Raw genomic sequence first — 26952 nt, forward strand, 5'->3', positions numbered from 1 at the left:
TTCGCTCGCTCTACTATCCCCGAGGAAAAATGGGGACAACTCGTAGTCTACTCTAGCTCTATTTTACTAAAATAAAATAGAGGGATCATAAATGGTCATAAATGCTTTTCGGTATATTTATATGTTGTATTGTAATAATTCAGTTTTAAGAGGGCTACCGTAATGGCAAAATAGAAAAGAAAAAACAGAGGACAAAGTTTAAAAGATACAACGTCGGGTTACGCTTTTTCCGTGTAGCGCCGATTACACGTTGCGCCGCTACGCTTTTCATTGACAAACCTAGTTTTTCTCTATCTTTATCGGTCTATTGTTTGGTATTCTGCAATTTGCAATTAAGGCCAATTTTCCCCCATTTTGCAGGATTTAGAGTGAGCCAGTTGAAAATCTATATTCATACAAACATCTTTTTGCACCTGTACACATTTTTCCTCCTGTTTTCCTTTAATGGGAGGAAGAGGGAAGGCAAACTATCAATGAACTGCACCCTGCTTATAACCTATTTAGGGCCATTGGAACTGCACTAGTCAGATCATGCTCTTAGTTCTTACCGCAACCTTCTTCTCAGGGCTTTCCCTTTTAAAGGACTTTTGTAAACAGTTTTCTGACATAAACGATCTCATCCACACCTTACCTAAATCCTGAATAAATCGGATAAGAAGCTATCACGTGATGGGCTCTTGCTCGGATGGAATGTTTGCAATTTAGGGCCACGAAAAGAAATGGCGGCCCAAGGGTAGTATAAGAGTTCGTATGAGAGGTTATAGAGAGTTTGATGGGAAATAGTAATGTAGTACGAAAATTTGTACTATAATGCCCCTTACAGTCGTCTTCGCAAATAAATGACGCCTTAGTGTGACGTTCAGTTACGTCAGAGTGGATAACATCTTCCTGACTAAAGTTCATTTCCTGTTTGGCGACCGCGCGTGGTTTTAACTGAAGCGGAACTTTTCTATTCTCCTTGTGTTAGTCAAACCGTGTGTTGCTTTGTACACAACTTATACACGAAGGCGAGGAACGTTGTAAGGTAAGTGACATTTCAAATGCTTATTTGCAGCGCGTTTTCGACATTTTTCTGATGACAATGAAGAAGGTACCCAAGGATCTCGAGTCCTTTCTGTAAACAACTAACCGCCAAATAAGGCCTCAAATAAGCGAATCACAAGTGCCTGGCAATGTTGAAACAAAAAGCACCGCAAAATTAATCGTTGATATAAATAGAAATATTATTCAGTTAAGCTTTAAGGTCGTTATTTCAGAATTCAGAGAAAGAAACCGAAAAAAAAAAAATTAAAATAAATAAGAGCAGTAATAGGCAAATCAGTGAAGCTTACTTGCTAACCGTAAACTTGAAAATTGCACATGGAAGGAGTGAAACACTTGGCGGAAGTCTTTGACAAAAAGGGGTAATGGTTTTAGTTTGCTTCCATTTAATACTACCAATAAGAGAACTAAATTTCACAAGGAAAGGAATCGTGATGATAGACCCGGAATAGTCTTAGTTTCCGCGTGTCAGCGAGCTATAGATATATATTTTTTAGCAACAAATTTTTTTTTGCAGTCTGTCTACTTTGAATACATGTAGTTCAGTGTGACATAGTTTCGCTATTTTAACAATCCGGCCAGTAGTTGGTTTATACTCAGGCAAATTTGACAAGTGCAAGGAAAGCTCTTTAAATGGTATTCCTCTGTTTTCTCACTTCATTTTAGATCCCGCTTTAAGAGGATTTCTCAGTTACGAAACCTGAGACATGTGTTCCTTTATGTGTGTGTATTGCTGAAGGTCAAAGTAGCTAGGCCACATCAGCTTTCAATCTCCTCTACAACCTGCCACCTTTGATGATAAAAACGACGATGATATAGTTTTACTTCTAAGGCATTTTGGCTAGATGTAAATCTTATAATCGAGAAGTGCTGCCAGCCGCTCTAAAAACCCGAAAAAAAGGATATTTTTTTCTACCAGTCGTACGAAACCAAATGAAGGTGTCAAATTATCCAAAGTTCCGAAAGCGTGAGGGGGCAGTTTTGTTTAGGATAATTCACCAGTCTTGAATGTTTTAGCTAAGCCACCCAAAAAGATATTCCAGCGAAAATATTCATTTGGTAGCTGAAGATAATATCGCATAATTTATTTTTTGGGCATTTTCGAATCGGTATCCTCTACTAAGGTGGTTTACAGGTTATACCTGGGTTTCAGTTTCACTGAGCAAAGGGCAGTCGCCTAATTCTCCCTATTTCTTTATTCAGACCTTGAAAAAGTTAAAATTTCACCTTATGAAAAACGGTAACGCAAGTATTGGTTGAATCACTGTATCGATATTTTTAAACACAAACTAGGAAAATATTTTCACGTCTCAAGTCTCGCAAGTCTCGTGTCCTATATTTCCGCCTTAGAAAAATACAACACACCACCTCTCTTTATCTTAAGCAAAATCATTTTTGTGTTAGTACCTTAGAAAGTATGCAGGCCGGCAGCCTACGAAGCCATATACCTACGCTTATTATTTTTAGCGAAGACCCTTGTTATAACCCTTTAGGTCCCAAGAGTGACCAAAGTCAATTTTCTCCCAACAAAATCAATACATAATCAAAGGAAAATGTTGTGAGAATTAATAAAATAATCACCTGATGGGAAAAGCTTCGATATACAAACAAATTCTCTTAACCAGTTCTTGAAGGAAATGTATGGAGATCAGTCTGGAGAATTTGTATGTGGATATTGGGGCTTAAAAGGTTGAACTGACATGTATCTCGTTTATAGCGTGCGGCAGAACACGTTCACTGCAAGCAGGGGTCCCTCAAGGCGAAGGATCGATAAGACTGTCAACCAACAGGTTATGACCTCACTTTCGAATGTCAGCAAAACGCAAGATCGTTTTGCAATATTGCGGCGCCGATATTCGCTGCCGGGTTTTTGTTATGATTTCTCTACTCTATTTCGTGACCATTGTATACTGGGCCACCTACGGTCGAATTTGAAATTCAAGTTGTCGATCATCACAAAAATAGTTTTCACGAGTTTTCTGATAAATCACTGGACAGGAAATGATTTGGGTAGGTTCTGCACCCAGCCTTAATAACCTCGATATAGCGAACCTCTATTTAACGAAGTCCTCGGTATAACGAACGATTTTCTTTACCTCAGTAGTAGTAAAATATATGAAAAAGAACCTCGATATAATGAAACCTCGTACAAATGTTGCCAGTCCCTTGGCCCTTCTTTACATCGAGGTTTCACTGTCTTCACTGTATAAAGGCGATAAAAGAACCCTTTAAAAGGAAACAACGCTGGAATAGGATAGAGGGAGAAGGAGAGTATATTCGAAGTTCTTTAACTTCATTTCCAAGGCGTCCATTCCGGTTTACAGAATAGTGATTAGCACTGCTGTCTATCTTTGGAGACACACAGGCTGAAATTAATCACCACATAAATTATGCAATAATAACATTATATGTGGCATATTTTATGTGAACTGTTGATTAGTCTATTGCGTAGAAGCTTCAACATTATTTTTTGGAAGCAGAATTTTAGTAATCTGAGTCTCATTTGAGTAGGCTTAGCGCGTGATAGAAGGACAGGCACAACGAGAGAGGTACTAGTTTTCTTTCTCCTCGCGCGCGCGTCTTCGTTTCACGTGGCTGGCAGTATTGCTGTTTTTTTGCGCTCAAATTTTTCATGCACCTGTTTTGCAAGGTGTAAGTGGACGTAATATAACATGCAAACTCAACCCACTCTTTCACAAATGAGTCGCTCTTGGAGGAACACATCACATCAATCAATCAATCAATTAATCAATACTTTTGTTTTATGACCGACATCCTCGCCTGCAATTCTTTAGTTTAATTATTTATTGTCGGAAAGAAAAAAATAGCATAACCTTTAAATATTGAGAATAAAAAAAATATTACGTACACAAGTCATGAGCTATGTAGAAACTTTTTACGTTTGGAACATTGAAAAGTCGATGAGCAACATGAAGATCAGTATGCGGCAAGAAAAACAATTAATTGCCTCCACATCCTGGCTATAAGATTTACACCTTAATTTACATAATTAGCAAGCCGCTGTAACTTAATTAAGATGAAATATTTACATTTGCAAGAGTAATTTTAGATTCCAACAAGTTTTGCATAAGCAGTGCCAATTTGTCTTTAAAAGTGAACGACGCCTTTAGCCAGGTGGCTATCCAGCCGTCTAGTGGACGGCCGCTTTTTGGGAAAAAATAAATACAATAAAAAGCACATCTTGTTGATTCTCAGTCAGTGATTTCAGACCCCCCTGGTAGAATGAGGCCTTTGGCCCCTTATCAATTTGTGGACGGCCATATACTAATATTTCTGGCTAAAAGCTTGTGTTTTTGTTCACAGACCTTATTCGTAATTTTTGCAACACCAAGAAAAACCCGCTTAGTCCAAAAGAGTAGCAAAATTAACTTTTCTTTAGGTTTATGTTAATTAGCCCTAATTGCCTCTATTGCATATGCAGAATTCAAAAGAACTTTAAACTTGAAACGAGGCATATGAAAACAAAAGAACAACTTAATTTGCCACCGTTGTCCATTCCCATGAGCTTTATAAAAATATTGTGTAAACGAATCGGCTTTTTTTGTGTTGCAGGAAAGCAAGTAAAACCAGAAAGCTCGTCAATGACTCGAAAGAAGGACTTAGTCGGTCCTGCCTGTCAAATTACGTGTTGTATCGAAACGAACGGAAGCCTTTGTGGAAAGCGAAAACCTCTTCATACAATCGAGGACACTCTTAGCGTAGATGAGGAAAACCACAATAGCCAGCTAACTGATTCAAATGCTCTGAGAAACTCTCTTAACACAGCAGATTTGACTCCTGCTGAACTCACTAAAGGCAAAGAGGGAAAAGATCGCAGCACAATTAAGACGGAATTTAAGTACGTAAGTCTGCGATCTCAGTTGAAGAAAAAAGCAGAATCAGGTGCAGTTAGGTACAATCGACGGATACAGAAGTGTTACTTTGGAATAATGAGCAAAGACAAGGTTGGAGTCGTACCAGTTAGTCATACCAAGAGTGTGGATAGATGTCATACAATGAACAAAAATGCCCATGGAATTTCCGAAAGCTCGGTGTTCCTTTCACCGATTGGCGAATGGACGATCATCGATCTAAATCCTAAGATTTTCGAGAAAGAAGATGCGCAGAGAACGCTTTATTTAAGAAGGAAAAGGGCATCGTATAAGGAGGTAGAACCAGAGAATATTTGTAGGATTCTATAACAAAAGCAGCTTTTATGAGAGCGACTTAGATCTCAAGCCGCTTTCACCTGTAACCACCATTAGTACTGTTTTTGTTGTTTCTCAAGTTTGATTTAGCACTGATATTTGTTAGGCGTAGAGCAAGCGTCGAACTTTTCATGAGACCAGCCAAACTCTAATTTGGGTGGACCTAAGTTAAGTTAAGATCTTCTTTTGGGTCAGACGTCGAACTTAGGACGCGTCGAATCTATCAAAAGGCAATTTCAACAAATATCCTCCCAAACGAGGCTAAATATACATTATCATACAAATTTTTAATTTATTAGTCTAGTTCGTCGCATGTGAAGATCGACGTTTGTCTCGGAGACGATCTTCAGACGTTCTGTCCGTCTGAAGCAGACGGATCGAATGTGTTGGACGATCCGAACTCATTCAGACGAACTTAACTGAGCCAGACGTCGAACCGCGGTTCATAACTTAACTTGCTAAGTATGGAAAAAGTTTGACGTTTGGCCTTGAACTCAGCCCAGGAGATTGGATGGTTATCACTTGAAGAAAGGCCCAGATCTGACACTGTTCTTCGCATAAGCCGAACACAGTTTGTGAAGTTTGGGTCGACCTATATAATCAAGTTCTCTTGCTGGGTTAAAAACTGTATAACAAAAAAAGTTGCATCGCAAGTCTATTTGCATAGCAGCTTTGCAAAACAAATTCACTTGCATGAGTTGGGTTCATGTTAAGGGCAGCCTTTGTAAAAAAGGCTAATTATCTTAGACCGCGGCAAAAATGCCCCGACAAATTTAAAATCTTAGCGACAGATAAATGGTTTTCTAATCTTCTTGACACTGATCAAAATAAACAATGTTTAGATGCTACGATTGGTCAATAAGAAAAGACTTTGCGCAAAATACCGCGTTCGCCTCGCTTGGCTCTTAAAGCGCCTGTTATGCAGGCTAGTTGAACACTGGCTGATATCTGTTTTAGGCTGTCGTAGGCTTAAAGGGGCAGGGAGATGGGAGGGATAATGTCGATACTCAAATATTGCGGTGGTTCAATTTTAGCCTTGGTTTGAATATACGTAATGTTCCTGTTGTTTTCAACTACGGCTCAAGAACAACAATAAGTTAAAAAATATTAGTTCTTCGTGACATCTCTATAGCTGACAAAAAAAAGTTGTTTCGCCTATCATCTCCGATACTTCAACAAGCGTGATTATAGTAAGGTCGGAAATAGCTTATGATGTCAGTTCAGAGGGTATGAATTTTATATAGAATGATTAACTAAACGAAAGCTTTCGGTTCGATTTGTCGACACTGGGACGATGCTCTCTGACCATTGTTCAAAGGTCACAGATCTCAATAGTCCTTGTTCTCACACAGCAGTGTTTTCTTTTAAGTAGAGGATTGTTGATTTTTTGCAACAGAACTTGTCTTGCTTTTCGTGAATTGTCTTCATGACCATCATCATTTGTTTTTCGTTTAGAACGGTTGGTGAGGTAGACAGCTTTTTAATTTAATAACTTAAATTATTTATCCAAAAGTATTTAGCTAGAAATATTGAAATAATTCTTCAAAATAAAAACAGATACGTATCAGGCTACATTTTTGAAATCAATCATTTGTTCACGGTGTTATAAATCGAGCGTCAGAGCAGCGTGCAATTTCATCAGTGCGAACCACGTACAAGCGCCGCGCTAAACATTGAGTCCCAGGTATAGCACCCAATGTTGACGTAACGATATTTTTGTCCTTTGACTATTAGAAACATATATGAGATATTTTCCTGTCGCCACTGAGCTATAAGCAGAGCTATAAAATTTGTACCTGTTCGGTCATCCTAGAGAAACTTGAGTTTTTTCCAAATTACTAGGGCTTCATTATGATTTTTCTTCCCGAAAATATTTAGATGTATTTTAACTTATTACGAAAGTGAGAATTTTTCTGATTCCTCTCTCCGTCACATTTTTGAATCCGAATATTTTACGTTTCCTTTTGTCTAGGAAAAAGAGCCTTACCTGGGGAGTGAAATGTGAAAACTCAAACGTCAGAAAATCGTAGGGAATTTATTAGATAAGACACGAAACTTGTACAGGAATGGAATGGTCATCTAGAAATGTTTAGCCGTCCTCAAGTAATAGAAAATTCTAGGCAATATATTTGCTTCTCCGAACAGTTATTTTACCGCAAATAAGTCGTTGGGTGCCCCTGATTTCTCTCCGTGTGCTAACCGGTAAGAATTGGTCTGTTTTGAAGCACTCAACGAATTATCGGAGACCCAATGTTACAATGTCCTTGCCCTACGAATGGTAGGCTTTGCTCATGAGTCGACTATTTTGATATATTTGTTGCGAATTGTAAGTTAGTCAGTCTTGATTTCTCTTAGTATTCTAAATGGCAGGAATTGTTTGAAAAACTCAACGATGTCTTTGTCAATGTCTTTGCCCTAAGAATGCTAAGAGATTCTAAGAGCGATTGACGTGCCCACTCGTCCAGGATTACTCCGAGCATTTGCCTTGGGGTTCACTCCTTCCGCCAGTAACAGAGAATTTGACCAACTGCTTTGAATTCCTTTTCTCCCTGGTTTACGCTTTCAGCAGAGTATGATATTTTAAACTGCAGTACATTTAAATCATTTACTTACTGACTTAGTGTCTACTAAAAGAGATTACATCAGCTGCAAAATTGTTCTATTTTACTTCAACTACTTTTACCTTTATCTTGAAAAGAGAGAAGGAGATAAAATAAACTTTTTCTCACGCAGTCTTCACCCGGCCAAAACATTATAAAAGTTGCAAGATCAAACTCGTAGATAAGTCGTTTTTAGTTTGAGCTTATTCCGCGAAAATATCGTCCAAAATGTTCACATTTAAAGCAAGTCCAAGGTACGTATAAGCCACTAATGCCTCAGTTATTTCCTTCACATGCCTCTCACGCGTACTACACGCTGACACACCCACGCTACTCCCTTCAATATAGTGGCTTGCCTGTTCAGACTTTAACTGGTAAGTGATCTGTTCCAAACATTGCGTTATAACCTTGAACTGACGATCTAAATCAAGCTGTAAAATGGATTTCAGCACACAGTAGTACGACGCTTGAAACCATTCAGTTCGGCACGACTTTTTTTTACGGCAGGTCCTGCCGTGCCTCACCGCAGAGTCTACCGCAGAGGCCCGACTGACTTAATGATTTCAAAGGGCGTGCTCCAGTCAGGCGAAACTGAATACAAAAATCTGTATTTTGAGTTATTTTTTAGTTATTACCGCTTTACGTAAGGTTTGTTTTATCGTTTTAATATTGTTTTGAATTTGGTTTCTAGTGAAGTGAAGGTAACCTGAAATTTAGGGGTTCCAGTCTGGTCACTGAGTTTGAGTTTGTTCCAATGAAGTGTCAAAGAGTAAGTCAGATTTCCGCGCAGATTGAGGTCTTCATCGAAAGCATTCTTACTTCTAAGAGGGAAAGCGACCCTGGCAAATTGAAAAAATTCCGGCTAAGGCGAACAACCGTTATTGACGCTCAAGCAAGAAAATGACTTGGACTGCTTGTAGTCAGTTGTGACTTCTGCCTCAGTACTGCATGTTTGTGGCTGATCCTCATGATGAGGATCAGCCACAAAATTTCTACCATATTCGATAGAAGATATTATCTATTTCTTCTAAACTTTAATCAGAAAGCAAATTTAACTCTCAAACTTACTTTTAACGGTGTTAGTGGAAGGTTATCGTGGTGGAAAAAATATAATAAGAGAATCGTTTGTTTGCTGACGATGTCGTCACTTGAATGTAGATTGCTCTAGAAATTACATCTCAAAACATCTCAAGAGACTGCACTGGGGGCCGAAAGATAATTCCCTTTTTTGCTACGATATGTACTATTTTATTTTTTAATACAAATGTGGCATCAGTGAAAACTAGTTGTCTTCATGCACTTTGCACTTTTGACACAACAACTACGTATATCAAACGAGTTACATATTTCAAAAATCGCGTCCAAGGTACACATTCCGGGTATGGTAACCGACATTACAAAAGTCGGGTTAACTTCGACAAAGTTTCCACTTTATTAAACGTCAGGCGTTTCACAAGTTCAACCTTCGTCTTCTATATTTCATGTTAGGTAAGTCCTTCGTAATAACTTATTTCCCTTAAAATTTTCGTTGTCGTAAACAATTACTCCTCATACGATCGCACATCTTGCGTTTTCTATGTCGCAGTTAATTCCCTTCCTCTTGATTAGGCTATAAACTTAACCTTGATACTCGACTGTCATACAAAATTTTTAACGTCAGTTCTTTAACGTTTCAGTTTTTCAGTTTTTCATGGTAAAAATTTTTTTTACTATGATTACTACTGATGAACGCACACGTTTTACACTGCACTAAGAAATTTTTCGTTATGTTTATTCGGCGTAAGTGATAGCTATGTATGATTGATTACTTACTGATATTTGTCGAGGAGTTGTCATTTGCATTCATATCAATAAAATCACTTTGTACTATTTGCCAAATCTTGTCCAATAGTCGAGTCTAATCAGGTCTACTTTTTTCAATTCTCGTAAATTGATCACGTGTGGAGTGCAGACGTTCTTACATGTAAGAAACGTATTTTCTTTTCCATATTTCTGCATAAACCGAAACGAAATTCATTGAAAGCATATCTATCAACTCATTTTCTTCAAGGGACGACATTTTTCTGGGTGCTTGGATATTTAGACAGGCAGTTTGAATTAAGTCCTGGACTTTGGTCAGGACGCTGACGCAACCCATTTTCCTTTTGTTATTATTTTCACTGCAATTAACAATACTGGAACAGAAGAACGGATGATAACTTAAGAATAATCCAGTTCAACTGTCACTCAAATTCGGTAGTCAGGTATTATAAAAAGATCTCGCTAGATAACGACGGTCAAAGTTAACCTGCGATTGAAAGCGTTCGAGCAAGAAGCCGGCTTGCAAATGGCAGAAAGTAATTCTTCGCGCAACCTTGTTGGACTCTTCCAGAAGAAAAGCGAGAGACGAAAAGAAGACAACCCCAGTGTAGATAAGAAAAAAAAGCACAAAAGGAGATACTCTGTAAGACTCATAAAGGCTTGGAAGTTCGATAAGGTTGAAAGTGAAATTGATCCAAGTCGTACCGGCACCGAAGGTAACGGGGCGAGAAATACCGTGGACACTAAAGCTTCATATGAAAAGGAAAAACCGAAGAATACGCGCCGAAGGTTGCCGTTCGGAAAGCCAAGGGCCGTGGGACAAAAAGAGTTGAGTTCATCCGAAGATACAACAGAGGCCGTGGAAGATGAGGAAGCTCCCCTTCAGTCAGCGCCGACGAATGAACTGTGGAAATCGAATGAACACCAAAGTGATTCAGAACAGATTGAAATAAGGGAGTTGGAAGACGATGGAGAGGAAGAACTGAGTTGCCAGGGCGACACAGTGCCCGAAGTTCCTCCCGAAGAAGAAGTTAAAGAAGTATTGCTAGAGATGGTTGCAGAAATCGGAGTTTCGTCACAAGACCTCATCCCGGATGTTGCATCTGAGACGCAAAAAAATGCGGGCATCTCAACTCCTGATACTTGCCCAGACGAAAACCCCGCGATCGTCCCTAATCCCGAGGAAGAGCCGAGTGGCTTCGAGGATAAGATAAGTCCGTTAAAAGAGCTAATGTTTAATGAAGAGCGAGCAAGTCAAGTTGATGCAATCTCCTCAAAGTTCCATTGCGAAGTCTGCCTGTATGTATATGATTTTAGTATCGGTAGTTTGATTGGCGTGTGGAGTTTCGTCGTTGGGCTGGCTAGAGATGCTACGAAACAGGTTTTCTTGTATTTCATTTCCTCTTTGATCAAGCAGTACCCCCACTGTTTCAAAGTTCAACTAAAGAAAGGAAAACGCAGAAGCCAAACGGCAAAGCCGAAAAAGGTTACATTCAGTGAAATAATTTAGGAACAGTAGGTCGAAAACAAAGAGTGAATAATGCTTGTGCCTGCAGAAACAACGGACGGCGTTTGATCGACGCTTCTGGACTTTGATATTTACCCTTAATAATCGACAATAATGCAAGCACAGCATGTCTATTAAGGTTAGCCGATAGTTTCCCGCGCTTAACATCAAATTCCACGCATATTTGCAAAGTAGGCCTTGATTGGTCCATTCACTGAAGCCACACTTGAGGCATGGTTCCGCGCACGTGACTCGGTTTTATGCTCGCGTGCCGCAAACGTTTTTTTTGTTTTAAAAACTTCAGTAGGTTGAATGGCGAGAAAAGGCTTATCTTCTCTGCTAAGTAGCTTTGACTGTAACGACCTACCTTAAGCGGGCTCTCGAGTATTCGTCACGCAGTCGTTAAAATAACTTAGTGACGAGTCCGCGGGAGGCTACAGGCTAAGCTAAAAGAGATTTAAAATATCCAGTTATAGATTGTACAGATACTCCTTCTAAACTCCTTGCAACCTGATTATATTTATAACCTTTTACTATGTGTTTACCTGTGTTTAGACTTGAGTTTGTAGTTATCATGAATTTCAAGTAAGCTCAACTCCCGAACACTAGACCGGCCGGGTAAACTGTATGTCTTATTTGAGTAGATCATACTTGTGCCCAAATTACCGACAACAACCATTGCCGAAAATCAGTTTTTATAGTTACGTGCCCTTTCGCTATTTAAAGACTGTATCATTTGTTTCATAACTGAAATATAGAATGTAAATAAGAAGGCAACCACCGCAAGTTTATTTGTTAAGTAGCTGACTTTTGAAAATAAAATATAATGCTGTTTATGTATGTTGAAAATTGTTTGTATTGCACTCATTACCGAACAAGTGACTTGCTCCCTGTGTTTAACAATAGAACTTGGGGTCAAGGACGCTTTGTTAGTTTTTTATTTGTTTTGGAGAGGAGAGGGAAAATGAACTCTTTCCCACGAGAGACATTTAGGTCATATGTGGATCAGATATAGGCATGATCGCAGGTAGGTTAGACCAGATCTGAAACTTATCACAAAGTTGTTAGGCTAGAGGGGAAGGGCGCTTATTCAAGGTATGGGGGTGGCCGTACAGTGGCTGGCCAAGGGGTTCTGCGACTTAACTCTACTTCACGTTGTTTGATCAGTCCCTGCAAAAGTCTTCTTGACTGTAACGTTTTCAATTGTTATTTTTCAATGAAATAGCTAGTCCAAGAGACTGCAAATAAGATAACAATTCTGTCACATTCATCTGTCTAAATTATTTTGGATACTTCTTTTTTACGAGGGAGTCAAAAGTTCCCCTGTCAAATTTGCCTACTACGCAGTCACGTGTTTTCTAGAACCTGCATGGGCCGGCTATGGACGACAAAGCTATCAACGCAATACATTTACGCAACTTGTGTTGCAGAGGCCAATCGAGGCAACAGCACATGGGGCGTGTACAGGGTGTGCAACTGATTTTCTCTGTCACGAAACATAACTTGAGCGGAAAGAAAGCTTCGCCATTATATTGATTTACACTTTGTAGGAACTACAACATTAAAATCATGAAATATGGTGGAACTATCACACTAGCATTACACAATTAAATGGTTACGTAATTTTAAACATGTTAAACGGCGAATGTGTGACAAGACCCTTCTTTATCCGATCCCCAGGAGGTCAAAGGAAATATGTAACAATATGACAATCATGTCAATTTTTAAAGATTGCGTGTTTCCTAAAATATCAGGCACCAAGAGTCTGAGGGTCAGATCAGTTCTGTCTGTCTCGAGACCAGGTAATCAAAGGATTTCAGTTTCTTGAGGCACATCGCGTGTAGACATCGTTTAAGAAGAAAAGAGAGAAAACCTCTGGGATTCGGGTGAGTTAGTAATGTAAGAATTTCGCCAATACTTAATGGATGAAATGCTATGTAAATATTACGGTCATTGAATGGAATTTAGCGTGGTACGCTTAAGATTTCACTGTTAGAAGCGCCCTACTAAACGTCACTGTAAACGTATGTACGTACCGATAACATGGCTTGTCAATGAGCATAGTTCTACTAAAACATCAGAAAAGATATTTGCGGATAGTATAACTGCTAGCGATAGAGGAAGATAATTTTAGCAAGCTGCATGTTTTATTTCCGCCGTACAGCCTGTATTAACTGAAAATTGAAGAGGCTCGTTCTTCACATAAAGATAAAGAATCTAGGATTACACCTTTGCCGAATTACGTTGACTTCGTTTTTTTCCTTTGACTGTTTCAAGCGATTATTTTTCTCGCTTTTGCCCGACTTATATGCTAATTTCAAACAGGGTGTGAAGCACGTCTGGGCACAATTTCTCTTTGTTTTGCAATTTTTGCACGCAAACGGTTATTGTAAAGACGGAAAATCTTCTAATCAAGTGATACGCCATTCGCTGTTACTTGTAGGTTTGATTTGAAACTTTTAACTGAGTCATTGGTAATAGCTGGTCTCGAGATCGGTGGCTGTTTGTACTGTGACAGAGACAAGCGCGAACACAACTTTAATGCGGCCAGAACGAAAATTCTCTCCAGGGTAAGGTGTGGAGTTGTTTTGACCATTTAAGTTTGGAAGGTTTTCTAAAAACAAATTCCTGTTAAGCTTTTGCAGAAGAAAAGATATAGGCATGGTGAATCACTGTAATAGAGATCTTGCGTAAGAATGAAAGGCGCAAAAAATTCGTGTAAGAAGAAAAAATTGCCCAACACCCTCCATGATCCCAAATGTGGTTACCCCAGCGGGAGCACTAAAGACGTGCATGGCAAAAACACGTGGCGAAACACACTGTTCAGGAGGTCTTTTTTGAAACAGAGCTGTGTAAAGAGAAATTGCAGTTTGGTTTATGAAAAAGGTGTACTGTATTTAGAAACCCTAAATATAGCGTGAGTGTTATCATACACACAAAAGACAGAAAAAGGATTTCTAAATTCGAAGGGATTCTAGAAGGGATACCTTGCGCAAGTATTGAGCACCTCAGACATCTCCTATTTCGTTTGTTTCATGCGGCACATAATAATACAGTGTACAAAAAAAGTTAGGGGAGGGTGAGGAATTTTCAAGGCTCATGAATTTCCCTTGTGCGAATTTCTTTTAGGCCTTTGCATGAATATTTTTTAGGTTTATTTGGCATGCATGACTTTTTTTCATTTTTTTTGCCCTTGTACTTCGTCCTCCCATAAGTTTTCTAATGGTCCGTCCCTTATATTCCACATTAGCCTGCGAATAGGGCCATTTCTGTTCGCTGCTAAAAATGGGATTGTCCCCCGCCCCCGCTCCGAGACGGGGTTATTTGTAGACACGACTGGCTTTCCAAAGTTGCTCTCTTTCACTATGCCGTACTCGCAGCCAAATCTAAAGGTCGCTCGATGATCTCCGCTCTATTGGCTGTAAGCCATGACTCAAGGGTCGTATTAGGCACTTTTGAGCCCCCCTTGGCAATTACACCGGCTTCAAATGTTATTTTCAAGCAAGAACCTTTCCGCCGCTTCTACTTAGTTTTTTTGGACAAAACAACAGGCATAGCGTTCTGTTTGTATGACACATTTCTTTGGATTTTTATACCTCTCATACAAGAGCAGTGAGATGATGCACCATATATGAAAAAGGGTGGAATTAGTGTGCCGATTGAGAGCTTAAATTAAAAAATTCTACCATCTCTCCGTGAGTCAGTTTTCCATGATAAAAACAACTTTTTGAAAATACCATTCTTCCATCTAACCTAAGTACGCCGGAAAATGAGTTGGTTACATAATTTCAGTTTGTGAGTTCTTAATCGTGTAAACTCTAAACTCTATACACTATGGACTAGGCATTCGAAGTCCAACAGATGTTCTTAAAACTACGTATATGAATTATTTTTAGCATTAACGAAAAAATGATGGTACTATTGATTTATGGCACAAACTGATTTTACCAACAAAATCGCGGTTATTCTCGATAGGGCTTTTCTTCGTTTGTAAGCTGTCCGACTAAAATGGAGCCGTTTGCGCACTGAATTTCACTATTTACAGGGAGGCTTAAAAGAACTACGTACATAACGTATACGAGAAAACGAGAGACAAAAAAAAGGGAATTTGTTTAAGCTGATTTGATCTCAAAATGTTGTGTACATTGATCAGCGCATTTTTAACTATCATTTATTGAGTCGTGTCAGGGCCTTTTTGTCAGTTTTTGTCAATTTCGAGCGATTCTCTCCAGAATTTAGACAGACTCGGGAGTCACTCAATTCAATCAGCAAACAGTGATGAAAGGACAGTTCGTTTTCTCTTTTGTGATATGATTAACATGATTGTCAATGGAAAGGTAATATAGAACGTGTACAAAAATAATAGTTCATTGAAAACCCTAAACGGAATAGAATATTTTCAGTGCTGGATTTTTGTTTTAGCTTGTTATTTGACTGGAGAATTTGTTACAATTAGGCTTTCAGGGGCATTTATATTCAAAGCATTTTCGCTGCAAGAGTTGAAAAGAGGTACACGTTGAGAGTATGAGTTTGGACAAGGTTCCAGTGACGAGTAAAGTAAAACAATGTATAGCAGCATGGGTAGGAAAGCAAAAACAAAAGTCTGCCTAAATAAAGTTGACTTGACTTGAAAACAAAACAAAACAACAACAACAAAAAAACAATGGTGAAAGGGGTACTCCCTGTAAATATGATGTGGATGACTCATAGATGGTTGAAAAACTCCCCAAGGAATTCCAGAATCTCGTTTTGTGAACAACGTTTGTGAAGGAGCGCATTTTTGGTCAAGCGCGTGAACATTTTCATTGTACCCTAGGGCAGTTAATTATGGCTTAATACGAGCTTTGTCGTAATTTCCAAAATATTCTAGGGGTAGTATTATCTTCTTGTTTTTTTCTTACATTCATGCCATTTTGTCGCTTATGTCTGTTGCAATTTATTGACCCTGTAGTACCATTCGACGTGTGCAATCGATCAAATCATTTATCGATGGCATTCGAAAGCAATAGGTAAAAATTGATTTAAAGTTGAATTGAAAGTCCATAAAAGAACGATAGGGAAAGATCATGTTCTTACCAATCGAGGATTATCAATTTTTCAATTACAGTAGAACATTCATGTGCCACCACCTCTCGTAAGCGACCACCTATATAAAGCATAAACATTTCCCGGTCAATTCACTACATTTGGAACCTCTCGTAAACGAACACCTCTCGTGAACGACCGTGACCACATGAGAACGTATGAGAACTATTTGTGACAATTTGAGAGACCACTTCCCGTAGGCGATCGCTAAATCTTCGCCATTTTGGATGGTCGCTTACTGGAGTTTCGATTTTTATCAAGAGTTTTCAACGTGTTTCATCGAAGGGAAATATTAGAAGAGTACAGCTTCATCTATAATTCATTTGCTTCTTCCCTAAACGTTTCTAGAAAATTGCTTCATCATTTTTATTGCTTAATTTAGACGGATAAATGTTAGCGATATCTATTTTACAAATAACACTAAACTTTCCAACGAACAGGTAATATTTTAAAATTGACAGGCTAGCTAAAAGTTAAGCTTGAACGAAGGAAGTATAATATACTCAACTGATTTAAAAAACTATTCAAATTGAACAACTGTGTCTGTTACTCCGCAAAATGTAACAACTTTTGACGCAAAATGTATCATTAACCCGAAATGTAACAACTTTTTGGCGCGAAATGGAACAATTTTTTAACGCAAAATGAAACAACTCGGATTTTTAAACATGAGATGCATCAACGTGCACTTTAACAGCCCTTAAATAACTGAGAGCACTGGACATGGACCCTGTTATTAAACTATAAATTGTGTGGTGGTAAAAAAAAAGCATTATTTCTTAACTTTTCTGATAAAAGCAATTAAACTCACAAAACAAGTCCTGAAAAATGCACGTAGTTACAAGTCACCTGGCCTCGGAGAGGTAGTATAATGCTAAATTAATTTTCTTTGGAGTATGCTTTACTCCCTCCCTTTTGAAAATTTATCAGTTCAATCGACAGTTGAAATGTTCAGCTAAGAATATCAATTAATTAAGAATTATCGATAGTTATCGATTAGCATTGATTGGTTTTCCGCTTTCTCATTTTATTGATCGCATGCGTCGTAGTACCAAATCTAACTGAAACCTTGCAGTAACACAGAAATGATTTGTTAGTTTATGTCAAGTATTTTGCTTTTCCGCGTGTTGCCAAAAAATCAAAGTCAAAGGTGGCCGTTTTCGACGTCTTGAAGGTAACAGAAATTCAATTTTTTTCGTATAGTATCACTGCTTTTTAGTTTAAAAGTTGATGAGTAGGAAGTAACTGAGATGTTACTGATTGTTTAACTAATGCTCTTCTTAATCCTGATAAGAAACTGGAGAATGGTGAGGGGAATACTCTTTCCATAATCAAAGAAATGTATGAGCAATACACTACCATTGCTAGAGCGCGATAGACTGATTTTGTTGAAGGTGGCTAAAGACGGTTTCTCTAAAAATGCTTTATCTCTTTACTTAAAACATGTTAATCGTGAGGAGATATGCAGCCAATGAGCCTTTAAGAAAAAATGTGCGGGAACAAGTTAGGAAAAATTCCCAGAAGTTGTCAGTAGAAATTTATTCCGTTTCGTCATTTTTGACATACAACGTGATCTCAGAGCGCGCCCATATCTTTACTATGCGAACTTTGGGAGCAATGTGATAGCGCTTGCTTTGCTGTTTATCAAAGGCAATGTAAACAAATCTAATTAAAATTGACGAAATTTGGTAGAAATCCCGTTCGTGTCGCTCTTTAGTCAATGACATTCTCAAAATAACAGTTGACAAAAGCATTTTGTGATACAATCAAGTTTTTCATCAAAGCGATTTCAAAAACTGTTAGTAACAATTTTCATTTGTGAAGTTCTTTTGTAAGAAATTGAGGATATGGGGTTACTAAATATAAGCTGTTTGTAAATTACATGTATTAAGAAAATCTATTGACTAGTTTTTGCGTTAAACTACTTAATTCAGCTCGCGTGGCAGGCGTTTGAAGGGGAAGGAAAAGGGGCAATGGCCGCGCGCGCCAACAATTGCCACGCAGGCTTATTCACATTAGATCTCGTTAACCTATTAACTTGTCATGTTATCCGCGTCTTTGCCATTTGCTCGTCTTTTCTTACTGTAACAATGGTAGTTAACAGCAGGTGTGTGGCGTCCGGCAAAACATATATCGGCACAGAAGAAAAGCACAAAGGCCGCCATTTTGATTTGAGAGTGCGCGCGGTGTACCAAAGCATTACCTAAGCGACGATGACCCTCAAACCAACAGTGATTTGGGGGAATTAAGGAAGGCCATTACATAAAGGGCGCGTATTAATTTCCTCTATTCCCTAAGATTGCCTCATTTCATTTCAGAGAAGTCGATCTGTAGTTATCTCTTATAGTGTGTTTTCTCATGACGTCACGTCCGCCATGTCGGTGTCACAGAATAATTCTTTGGGTGTTGAACCTTTTTCTTATGTAAAAAGTTTCTTTTATTCCTGGCCTACTGAGTGAAAAGGCTCTATTGAGAAGATTTAGAGACCTCAAAAACTTGACTTACACAGAAAATCTTGGTATATTCTTAAAGGCTCTGTTGGTCGCTTTTAGTATAAGTTATGCGTTTACGGTTTCCGTTCACACGGGAACGATCGTGAACAACACTATTTGTAAATGGTCTCCAGAGTTGATATTTCCGGATAAAACTCGTTCTCACGCGTAGACAGCTGTAAATCCAGCCTGCGTAGCTGGCGGGATTTATCGCGCGCTCCTGCTTCAGTCAACAGGTGCTGTTATTGTTTTTGTTCAGACTGTAGCCGTAACGACTTGGCCGCTAAAAAGCGCTAATCCACTCTGATTGCGCCATCTATGTAGGATACTGGGAATGCACAAGTTTTTAGGCTCTTTAAAACTTTAACAGATTTATGTGCACATATATAGCATAAAAGAACAACCTTTGGTCAATGTCATGTTTTTTGACATGCAAATTTCCTGTGCACTCGTGCTGCCTATAATCGTTTCTAAGTAAGGTGTTACTTTCACACATAACAAACATGTGGAATAGACTTTGAACCGGTTTAAAAACGTTCTATAGCTCTTTGGGTCGATGTCTAATCTTAGCGTCTCCTAAAAAAGAAGTAGATTCTAGAAAAGAAATTTATAAGTGCCCAAACGTGAAACTTGGCAATGAGAGAGGGAATCCTGCTGCGACATGGAGGGTCGGATGGAGGTTTTGCGAAAAATTTTTAAGAAATTACTTCTATGATGGTTCACGTGCATAAATAAAACCACGTGACAAGTCAGTTGAATAGCTTGACACCGTTCGTGATTCAGAGACCTATTTACATTTTTATTTCAACTCGGGTTATTCACTTTTGCAGGAAGCATTCTGATACCACAACAGAAGTAAAGAGATCACCACTAGTGAACTGAAAATGGCAGATAGTTCAAAGTCGACGGGATTAGAAAAGCCGATGGCCAATACCAAGAATGATCCGAAAAAAGAGTCGAAGAAAAAACGTAAACAAGGCAAAAAGTTTCGGGCAAAATTCACCGAGGACACCGAGGAAAAAAGCCAGGAATGTCCCACTCTGGTTGGCGACGAACAAAACGTTGAAGGAAGTCACGACGTTTCTGAGGCAAATGTCGAAAAAAGTAGCCAAATGAGTGCAACGAACGAGGAGACGGAAAAGACGGCAGAGAAAGGTGAAGATTCTAGTGCTAGTCACAGCGACCAAGCGACCGGAGCCGGCGCTGGCGCTGGTGAAACAGAACAGGAGAATAAAACTAAAGAAAAATCTACAAACAAGAACAAAGAATCGAGTGGGGAACAGAGAAAGTCTATTGTCGAACAAGTCAAACAGGATCAGACTGATGGAAGCAAGAAAAACAAGCGTTCGTCCTTCATTTTACTCCGCTCGAAAAAAAATTCTAAAAGCAGACCGGAGTCATCCGCTGAAGTTATTGACGCTGAGGACATGACAGATGAAACTGGAATTTGGACTGGAGAAAGCGACAAAATCACCAGACATGAATACGAAACAATTGAATTAAAAACGGACGGAAACGGTGAAAGTCAGATCGAACAAGGTGCAAAACCCGAAGAAGTGAAAAGCAAGGAAGCAGAGAGTTCTCTCGAGCGAACGCAAGAAAAGTCGGTTGGTAAAGGCAACAAAAGCAAGAAAGTGAAACATTTGCCTAGCTTTGGGCGTAACAAAAAGAAAGCGGTAATTACAAACAAGAATAAGGATGTCGAAGTTCCTGAAAACGAAACTCAAGAGTCGAAAGACGAAGATACAAAAGGGGAAGTTTCTGAGAAGGTGGTGATCGAGTCAAATGAGCCTGTTCTTGTTGACTTTGACTTGAAAGAACCGAGCGCTGTCGTTGAAGCAGCTGAAGTAGAGGGAGAGAAGAAAGATGAAGAAGCAACGAAGAAAAAGAAATCGTTTCTCACCTTGAAGAGAAATAAAAGCCAGGCAAAAAAGAGGAAGTTGGCGAAAGGTGAAGATGAACCGAAAGCAAAGACCAATGAAAGCGAGGTCGATTCCGCCGGTAAACAAAATGAAGATGTCAGCGGCACGGATGGTCAACATGGAGAAGCAGAGGGTGCAATTGAGACTGAAGAAAATAACTCTGAAAATAAAGAAGAAGAGCCAAGCGTAAAGGAAACAAAAGACGTAGAACCGCAGGCAAAGGAAACGTTAGAGGCGTACGGAACAGAAGAGGTGTCCGTTGACAAAGAAACCAGTTTCCCGGAAGGAAAAGAGGAGAAAGCTACAACAGTTGAAGGAACGGGACAAGATTCATCAAATAAAAATAAAAAACCAAGCATTTTGCGCTCGTTTAGAAAGTTAAAAAAATCGAAGCAAGGAAAGAAAAAGCAGCTTGAAAAGGAAGAAAAACAAGAGAAGATTGATCAAGAAGACGGTGGGGAGAAAGTCGGCAAAGAAGATGCAACTGTAGAGAGTGGAGAGATGGTCGACGGAAAAAACGAAGGACGTTCTGATAATGAAGAGGGAACACCCCAGGCAGTGAAGAGAAAGACAAGCGATTTGAAGAATATTGGGCTTAGCCAAGCTCAGAAAAGAAAGAAGGAAGACGGGGAAAATTTCGTTGAAGATATATCAGATGTTAAAGAAAGCAGTGAGCCTGTTGAGGAGGAGAAAGACTTGAAACAGCAAGATCAGGATAGATCCGAAGAAACTGTCACTTCAAGAACCGAGGAAAATGAATTAAGTCCTCAACAAAAGGAAAAACTGTCGCAACAAAAGAACAATGAACAAGAGCAAATTGAAAACGAAGAAAGCGAAGAAGAGGATGAAAATCCACGCGTGTTTCCCGCGAGCGATGACACGCGTGATGAAGAGATTTGGAAGGAAGCTCACGAACTGCGTAGTTCGCTAATGAAAATAGTCAAAGATGTCAAAGAGATGAAAGAAACCGAGGGAGATGATGAGAACGAGACACAAGTTGAGAAAACTGAAGTTGTCGAACTAAACACCGACAGCGAAGGTGCTTTAATTGGATCGCAAATGGAGGCGGGTGAAATTGATGAAAACGAGGCTGAAACATCTGCAGAAGGACAAGACGCAGAACAAGACTTTGACGATGAATCGTACGAATCAGCCATCACAGTCGTGTCCGTCGAGCAGTTGCCAAGTCAAGAAACAAAGATCGTGCGCGATGGTATGCCACTCGACAAGGAAGGAGCAACTGCGCAAATCGAGACTACACAAGTCACTGATCCTGAAGTCGAACCAGTGGCAGAAAATTCCGAAACTGGGACATCGGACTTAATCAAGGAGACATCACGAATAGAAAACACAACAGAACCAAAGACCGAAGAACCCAAAGAACACTCGGAGACCGAGACATCACAAGTCACCGAGCAACCAAGCGAAGAAGAGAAACTTAAGATTGACCCATCTTTGGATGTCGAAGAGGAATCGTACGATTCTGATTCCACAATCGTGTCGGTCAAGCAAATGCAAAGTGAGGAACCACAAATCGGAGAGGCAGTTTCACAGGCCGAGAAAATAACGGAACCGAAGGCCGAAAATCCTGAAGATGTTTCGGAGCCCAAGAAAAAACAGTTACAGGGAGAACAAACATTAGAACTAAAGACTGAAGAAGCTGAAGAACAAAGAGAAACAGAAATATCAAAAGTCAGTGAGTCACCAAAGGAAGAAACCGAACAGCAGACAGCAGAACCCGAAGATACCCCGCCAACCGACAAACCGCTGGACTCGGAATCACAAGTTCATCAAGCAAATAAAGTTGAGACTTCAGACACTGAGGAAATACGAGCCATCGCCGAAGAAACAGTGCTGGAAAGCGAGGGTGACGGGCCAAAATTCGCAAACAAGACCGAATCAAAGGATGTAGATGCTGAAGAAATGCAAGTCAGCAAGGAAGCCGACTCAATGAAAGCCGAAGATAACAAAGAACCGAAGACGGACACCGGAAAACCTCAAGTCATCGAGCCAAAACTGCAACAAGAAGCCAGCTTGGACACGTCACCAGTTTCAAGGTCGCAGGCTGAACAAGAAACCGAGCGAAAGACTGAAGATACCGAAGAGACACAAGCCATTCAAGGAATATCTTCAGAAAGCGAAGTGGCGACATCACGTGCCGAGTGTAAAGCCGAACCGAAGGAGGGAAGCACCGAAGGAAAACAAGCAATCGACAAAGAGCCAGCCTCGGAGAAGGTGAAATCGAAAGCAACCAAAACAAGCACGAAAATGGATAAACTGCTTCAAAGGCGTATAGTGGAGAGTGTTTTAACAGAACCGGAAAATGACGAGAAAAATGCCGATGAGGAGATTGTCATGGAGCTGACTGAGAAGAAAAGCAAGAAAGACAAGAAATGCGAAAAGGAGACCTGGGTCATGGTACAGCACTTTGAAATGACCGATGAAATAGCTCGACAGTTGGGTCACATGCTCACACTCAATGCCTTCAAAAGAACCACCACCTGTTGTACGATTATGTGATTGTGTGAAGAAGTGAATTCAGATGTGTGACTGGAACGTCAACTTTTTGTGCGGCGCTGAAAGGCACTACTTTGCTTCGTTATTACTGAACTGAACAATGCTTTACGATCTTAAGAACAATGCTGGGAGGTTATGGATGGGAGAGTGTTTCTGGATCTGACCGTAGACTGCTGTTAAGGTACCAGACTGGAGCGAGGTGAACTTAATTGTCCTATTGACTCTGCAAACTAAGTTATTTACATTCACAAGACTGTGCAGGTGACGATTCCAGAAATTAAATTGGCGTGGCGTCCCATAGAATTATGCCCCAAAGGTACCGAATAGGTGCGCAAGGAACTGATATTGCTCCAAGGACTTTGATCACTTAAACGGACGCTAAGTAAAATTTGGATGAAGAATAGGCCAGTTTCGAATTCACAAAATTCATATATTACCTCCAAGGTAGAGCGGAATAAAACAAAAAAGAAATGGATTATTCATCCATGAATCTCAATGCAATGTCTTTTTTTTATGCCCCTAGCCTCAGAGCCAATTGTGAATTTTAATCATTCAAAACTGGCCTATTGCAGTTTCAAATACTGAACCTTGTTTCTAAAAAAAAAAGCGAAGACATTTCGAGCCTGGAGAAGTTTCTACCGATCGAAAAGAGGTTCAAACATTTAGTCCTAGGAAGAGAGAGCTCGATAACATATTTCGGTAAAACAGGATTCAGATTTGGAGTCAACGACAGCAAAAATCAAACCTCCATAGGTGAACTGATCAGGCTGCGTAATGAATAGAATTTCGGGCATGAAATGTGTTCTTAAACCAATATTATTGGATTAGAACCTTTTCTAGTGTAGCATGCTTGTAGCTTTAAGTCTGCGCATGTAGATTTTTCCGATGCTGTTTTTGTTCGATATGTTACAAAACGCAAATTGGTAGGTTTTTTTGGTTTTGAATGGTAAAAAAATATATGTCACTGTATGATCGTAGTTTAAATTGAAGTTGATGAGAAACTGAGAATAGATTACCTATTGTTACGCCTGTTCCAAGCGTTCAAATAGCAGCATTTTATGCGAATATCAGTACCGCCTCTACACACCCCCTATCAAAACTTTTACATTGTCACGCCTTATACAAAGTGTTAACACGTGATTATGCTACCGATATTTTTATTAAGGAGAGGGGATTTTAAATGTCTTTCCAACACGATAACAACAAAAAGTAGGCTAGTGAAAGTCGATAGATTACAAGATTTGCAAATTTAGAAAGTCTTTTTGGCAACATTTGCATACAGTGCAGACTCTGTTCCAGGTTCCAAGATATTTTTGTGCAGAAACTGATGCAAAAAGAAGCGGAGGCTGGGAATGAGAAGGCGCACGTATTTTCCCTTAGCTTGTTTTGCAACGTTCATACTCCTCGAGAGCCTGGCACAGGTTAAGTTTCGAGCAGTTTGTTAAGCTCTTTTTGTCCGTGCAGCCTTACTTCACCCACTCAGTAACTATTTGAACGCTTGCAACAGGCTTTCATTTACCGTAAGGTTTTAGTTTAAGACATGGGAAAGAAAAATTCGCCATTTGCACATCTCCAGTAATACACCTTGTTTGCGCCCCCCAAATTTTGCATATGCATTGTTTTCAGTTTTTCTTGGGACGTCTGTAATACTCAGGAGAAATAAAAAAAAAACAAATTAGTCAAAATTGGGGGGGGGGGGGGGCGGGGGGGGTAAACAAGGTGTATTATGGGAGATGTGTAAATGGCGAATTTCTTAACTTGATTTGTTAATCCAACTGATAAGTAAAACCCGGAAATTTCAAGGAAAATATTTGAGATAATCAAGATTAAGTGAGAGTATTGAATAAGCTAACGATATATACTCAAAAGCTATCAAGTTGACACAGGATCTAATAATGTTTAGAAACAGTGTGGAAAAATTAATCTCTTTACTGTTGTAATACAAAAACACAATGAAGACAGAGAAAGAATTTCGGGAAATTTGTAACCGGTGACAGATTCTATTTATTGGAATTTACAACATAATTATTTATAGCTTGGGCTTGCATTGCATACTACTTTTTCCGCAATAAATATATTTTGGAACGAAAAAGAACACTGCAGTTTACTCGGATTACGCTGGTGAATATATAACGGTTATCGACCTTCGCACTCAATTTGCAACGGGGCAGGGGTGGGGGGAGGGGCAAATGATCACAACAATTCGATGGACCGTTACTGATTTGCTGGACTGTTCATAGTCCCCTATTTTTCCATAAGATCGTCGAGACCGAGCGATTACCGTTATGGGCGTCCATGTGGGATTCAAATTTCCGAGGGGACGGTTGTCGGTGTTTGTAACGGTGGGAGAAAGGTGCCCTCCTAACAAACGTCCCCCGCCTTTAAAGGTGATGTTACACGGGACGATTCGCAACGACGATTTTTAGCGAGGCACAGCATCACAACACTGTTGCGACATTGTTTCGAATGGTTACAACATTGTTCCAACATTGCTGTGTTGCGCTCAAAATCGTCGTTGCGAATCGTCTCGTGTAACATCACCTTTGGTAGATTAGATACTGCTTCCCAGGATAGAAACCCCACATTTGAAACCAATATCGCTGCCCGTAAGGGTTGGTTCTCGGGCTAAATCATCTTGAGGAAAAACAGGGAACTCTGAAAAGTCTAGCAGTCTCCCTTTACGAAAGTTTCTTGATTAGCTGTGAAACAAGTAGAAGCGACTTTTTATCAAAATGTTCTATTTGTAAACTTCTCTGATTTATTATATGCGACGTATATTTTAAAAATTGATCTTATTGCTATGATATTATTTACAATAATTTACTTATTGTCACAAAAATAATAATATCAGGTTGTAATTTAACAATTTCTCATTGCGATGAGATTTGCTTACTTTTGATAATTTCTCTCTAAAAAGTGGATTCAAATCTACCTACAACTGTCTGTCTATCTCTTCGAATAAAACAAAGAAAATGTAAGACAATGCCTTACGGAATAAAATCGAATGTAAATTCTACATTTTAAAAATCTATTTTTCGTATGGCAATAGATCGAGATTTTCTCGAACGCCGATATTATTCATAACAGTTAATTCTTGCGTTAAAACAGGTAGGTATGATTGAAAAAAATTCAAATATGTGCACAATAAAAACATCATTGGCAACATCATAAAAAAAATAGTACCCTCAGAGGACATATACTTCCTAGCACTCCAGTAACCATAAAAACAAAAAAGGAATCATTTAAATTTGTCAAAAAAGGGCAGTAGGTAACGAACCCGGTTCCTTCGCTATGACGTTTACGCGTTAACGCCGTGCGCTACGACAGCTATTGACATTGTGCAAAATACAATAAGCCAGTGAGCATAATCATAAAAGGAAAACCAACAACAAAAACATGTCTAAATAGCTATCGGGGTTCGAAAAAGGCTACACACATGGGATTTCCCCTCCCATAGATCATAGACAATTCTCGAAAAAAGCAATTCTTATCAGTTAGCTTTTAGCACCTTGAGGCGGAGTGAAGTCTCGTATGGGGTCCTCTGCCCCACTTTGAGTATTTCGCTAATATTGATTCGTATTGATTCCGTTAGATGCTTCGTAATAAAGCAGTTAATAAAAAGAAATTTTTGCGTTCCCTACTAGACCAGCAGGGAGAGGAAAAAGAAATTATGTACAAGCCATCTTGCGACTCGATTACAAATTCAGTCGATTCGTCTACGTCTTATATGTCAGTTCGCCTACGATTCATATGTTGAAGCTTTAAATCTAAATTATTAAA

At 39.3% G+C, this 26952-nt stretch overlaps 2 protein-coding genes across 3 annotated transcripts; both read left to right on the forward strand.

Annotated features, from left to right (window-relative positions):
• Positions 1–9140: 9140 nt before the first annotated feature.
• Positions 9141–25267, forward strand: LOC140953036 (uncharacterized). Of its 2 annotated transcripts, none has more exons than XM_073402522.1 (2): positions 9141–9337; positions 19564–25267. In XM_073402522.1, exon 2 carries the CDS (start codon positions 19618–19620, stop codon positions 23173–23175), a length of 3558 nt encoding a protein of 1185 aa, XP_073258623.1. In that variant the 5' UTR covers positions 9141–9337; positions 19564–19617; the 3' UTR covers positions 23176–25267. The 2 variants fall into 2 exon arrangements, with proteins under 2 accessions (XP_073258623.1, XP_073258622.1); XM_073402521.1 differs by lacking the exon at positions 9141–9337 and adding an exon at positions 12819–13042.
• LOC140951925 (uncharacterized) lies at positions 9814–11403 on the forward strand. The gene has a single exon (XM_073401301.1). It carries the CDS (start codon positions 10176–10178, stop codon positions 11157–11159), a length of 984 nt encoding a protein of 327 aa, XP_073257402.1. The 5' UTR covers positions 9814–10175; the 3' UTR covers positions 11160–11403.
• Positions 25268–26952: the final 1685 nt, after the last annotated feature.

This window comes from Porites lutea, chromosome 11 (assembly GCF_958299795.1).
Source record: "Porites lutea chromosome 11, jaPorLute2.1, whole genome shotgun sequence".
In the NCBI taxonomy this organism is placed as follows: Eukaryota; Metazoa; Cnidaria; class Anthozoa; order Scleractinia; family Poritidae; genus Porites; species Porites lutea.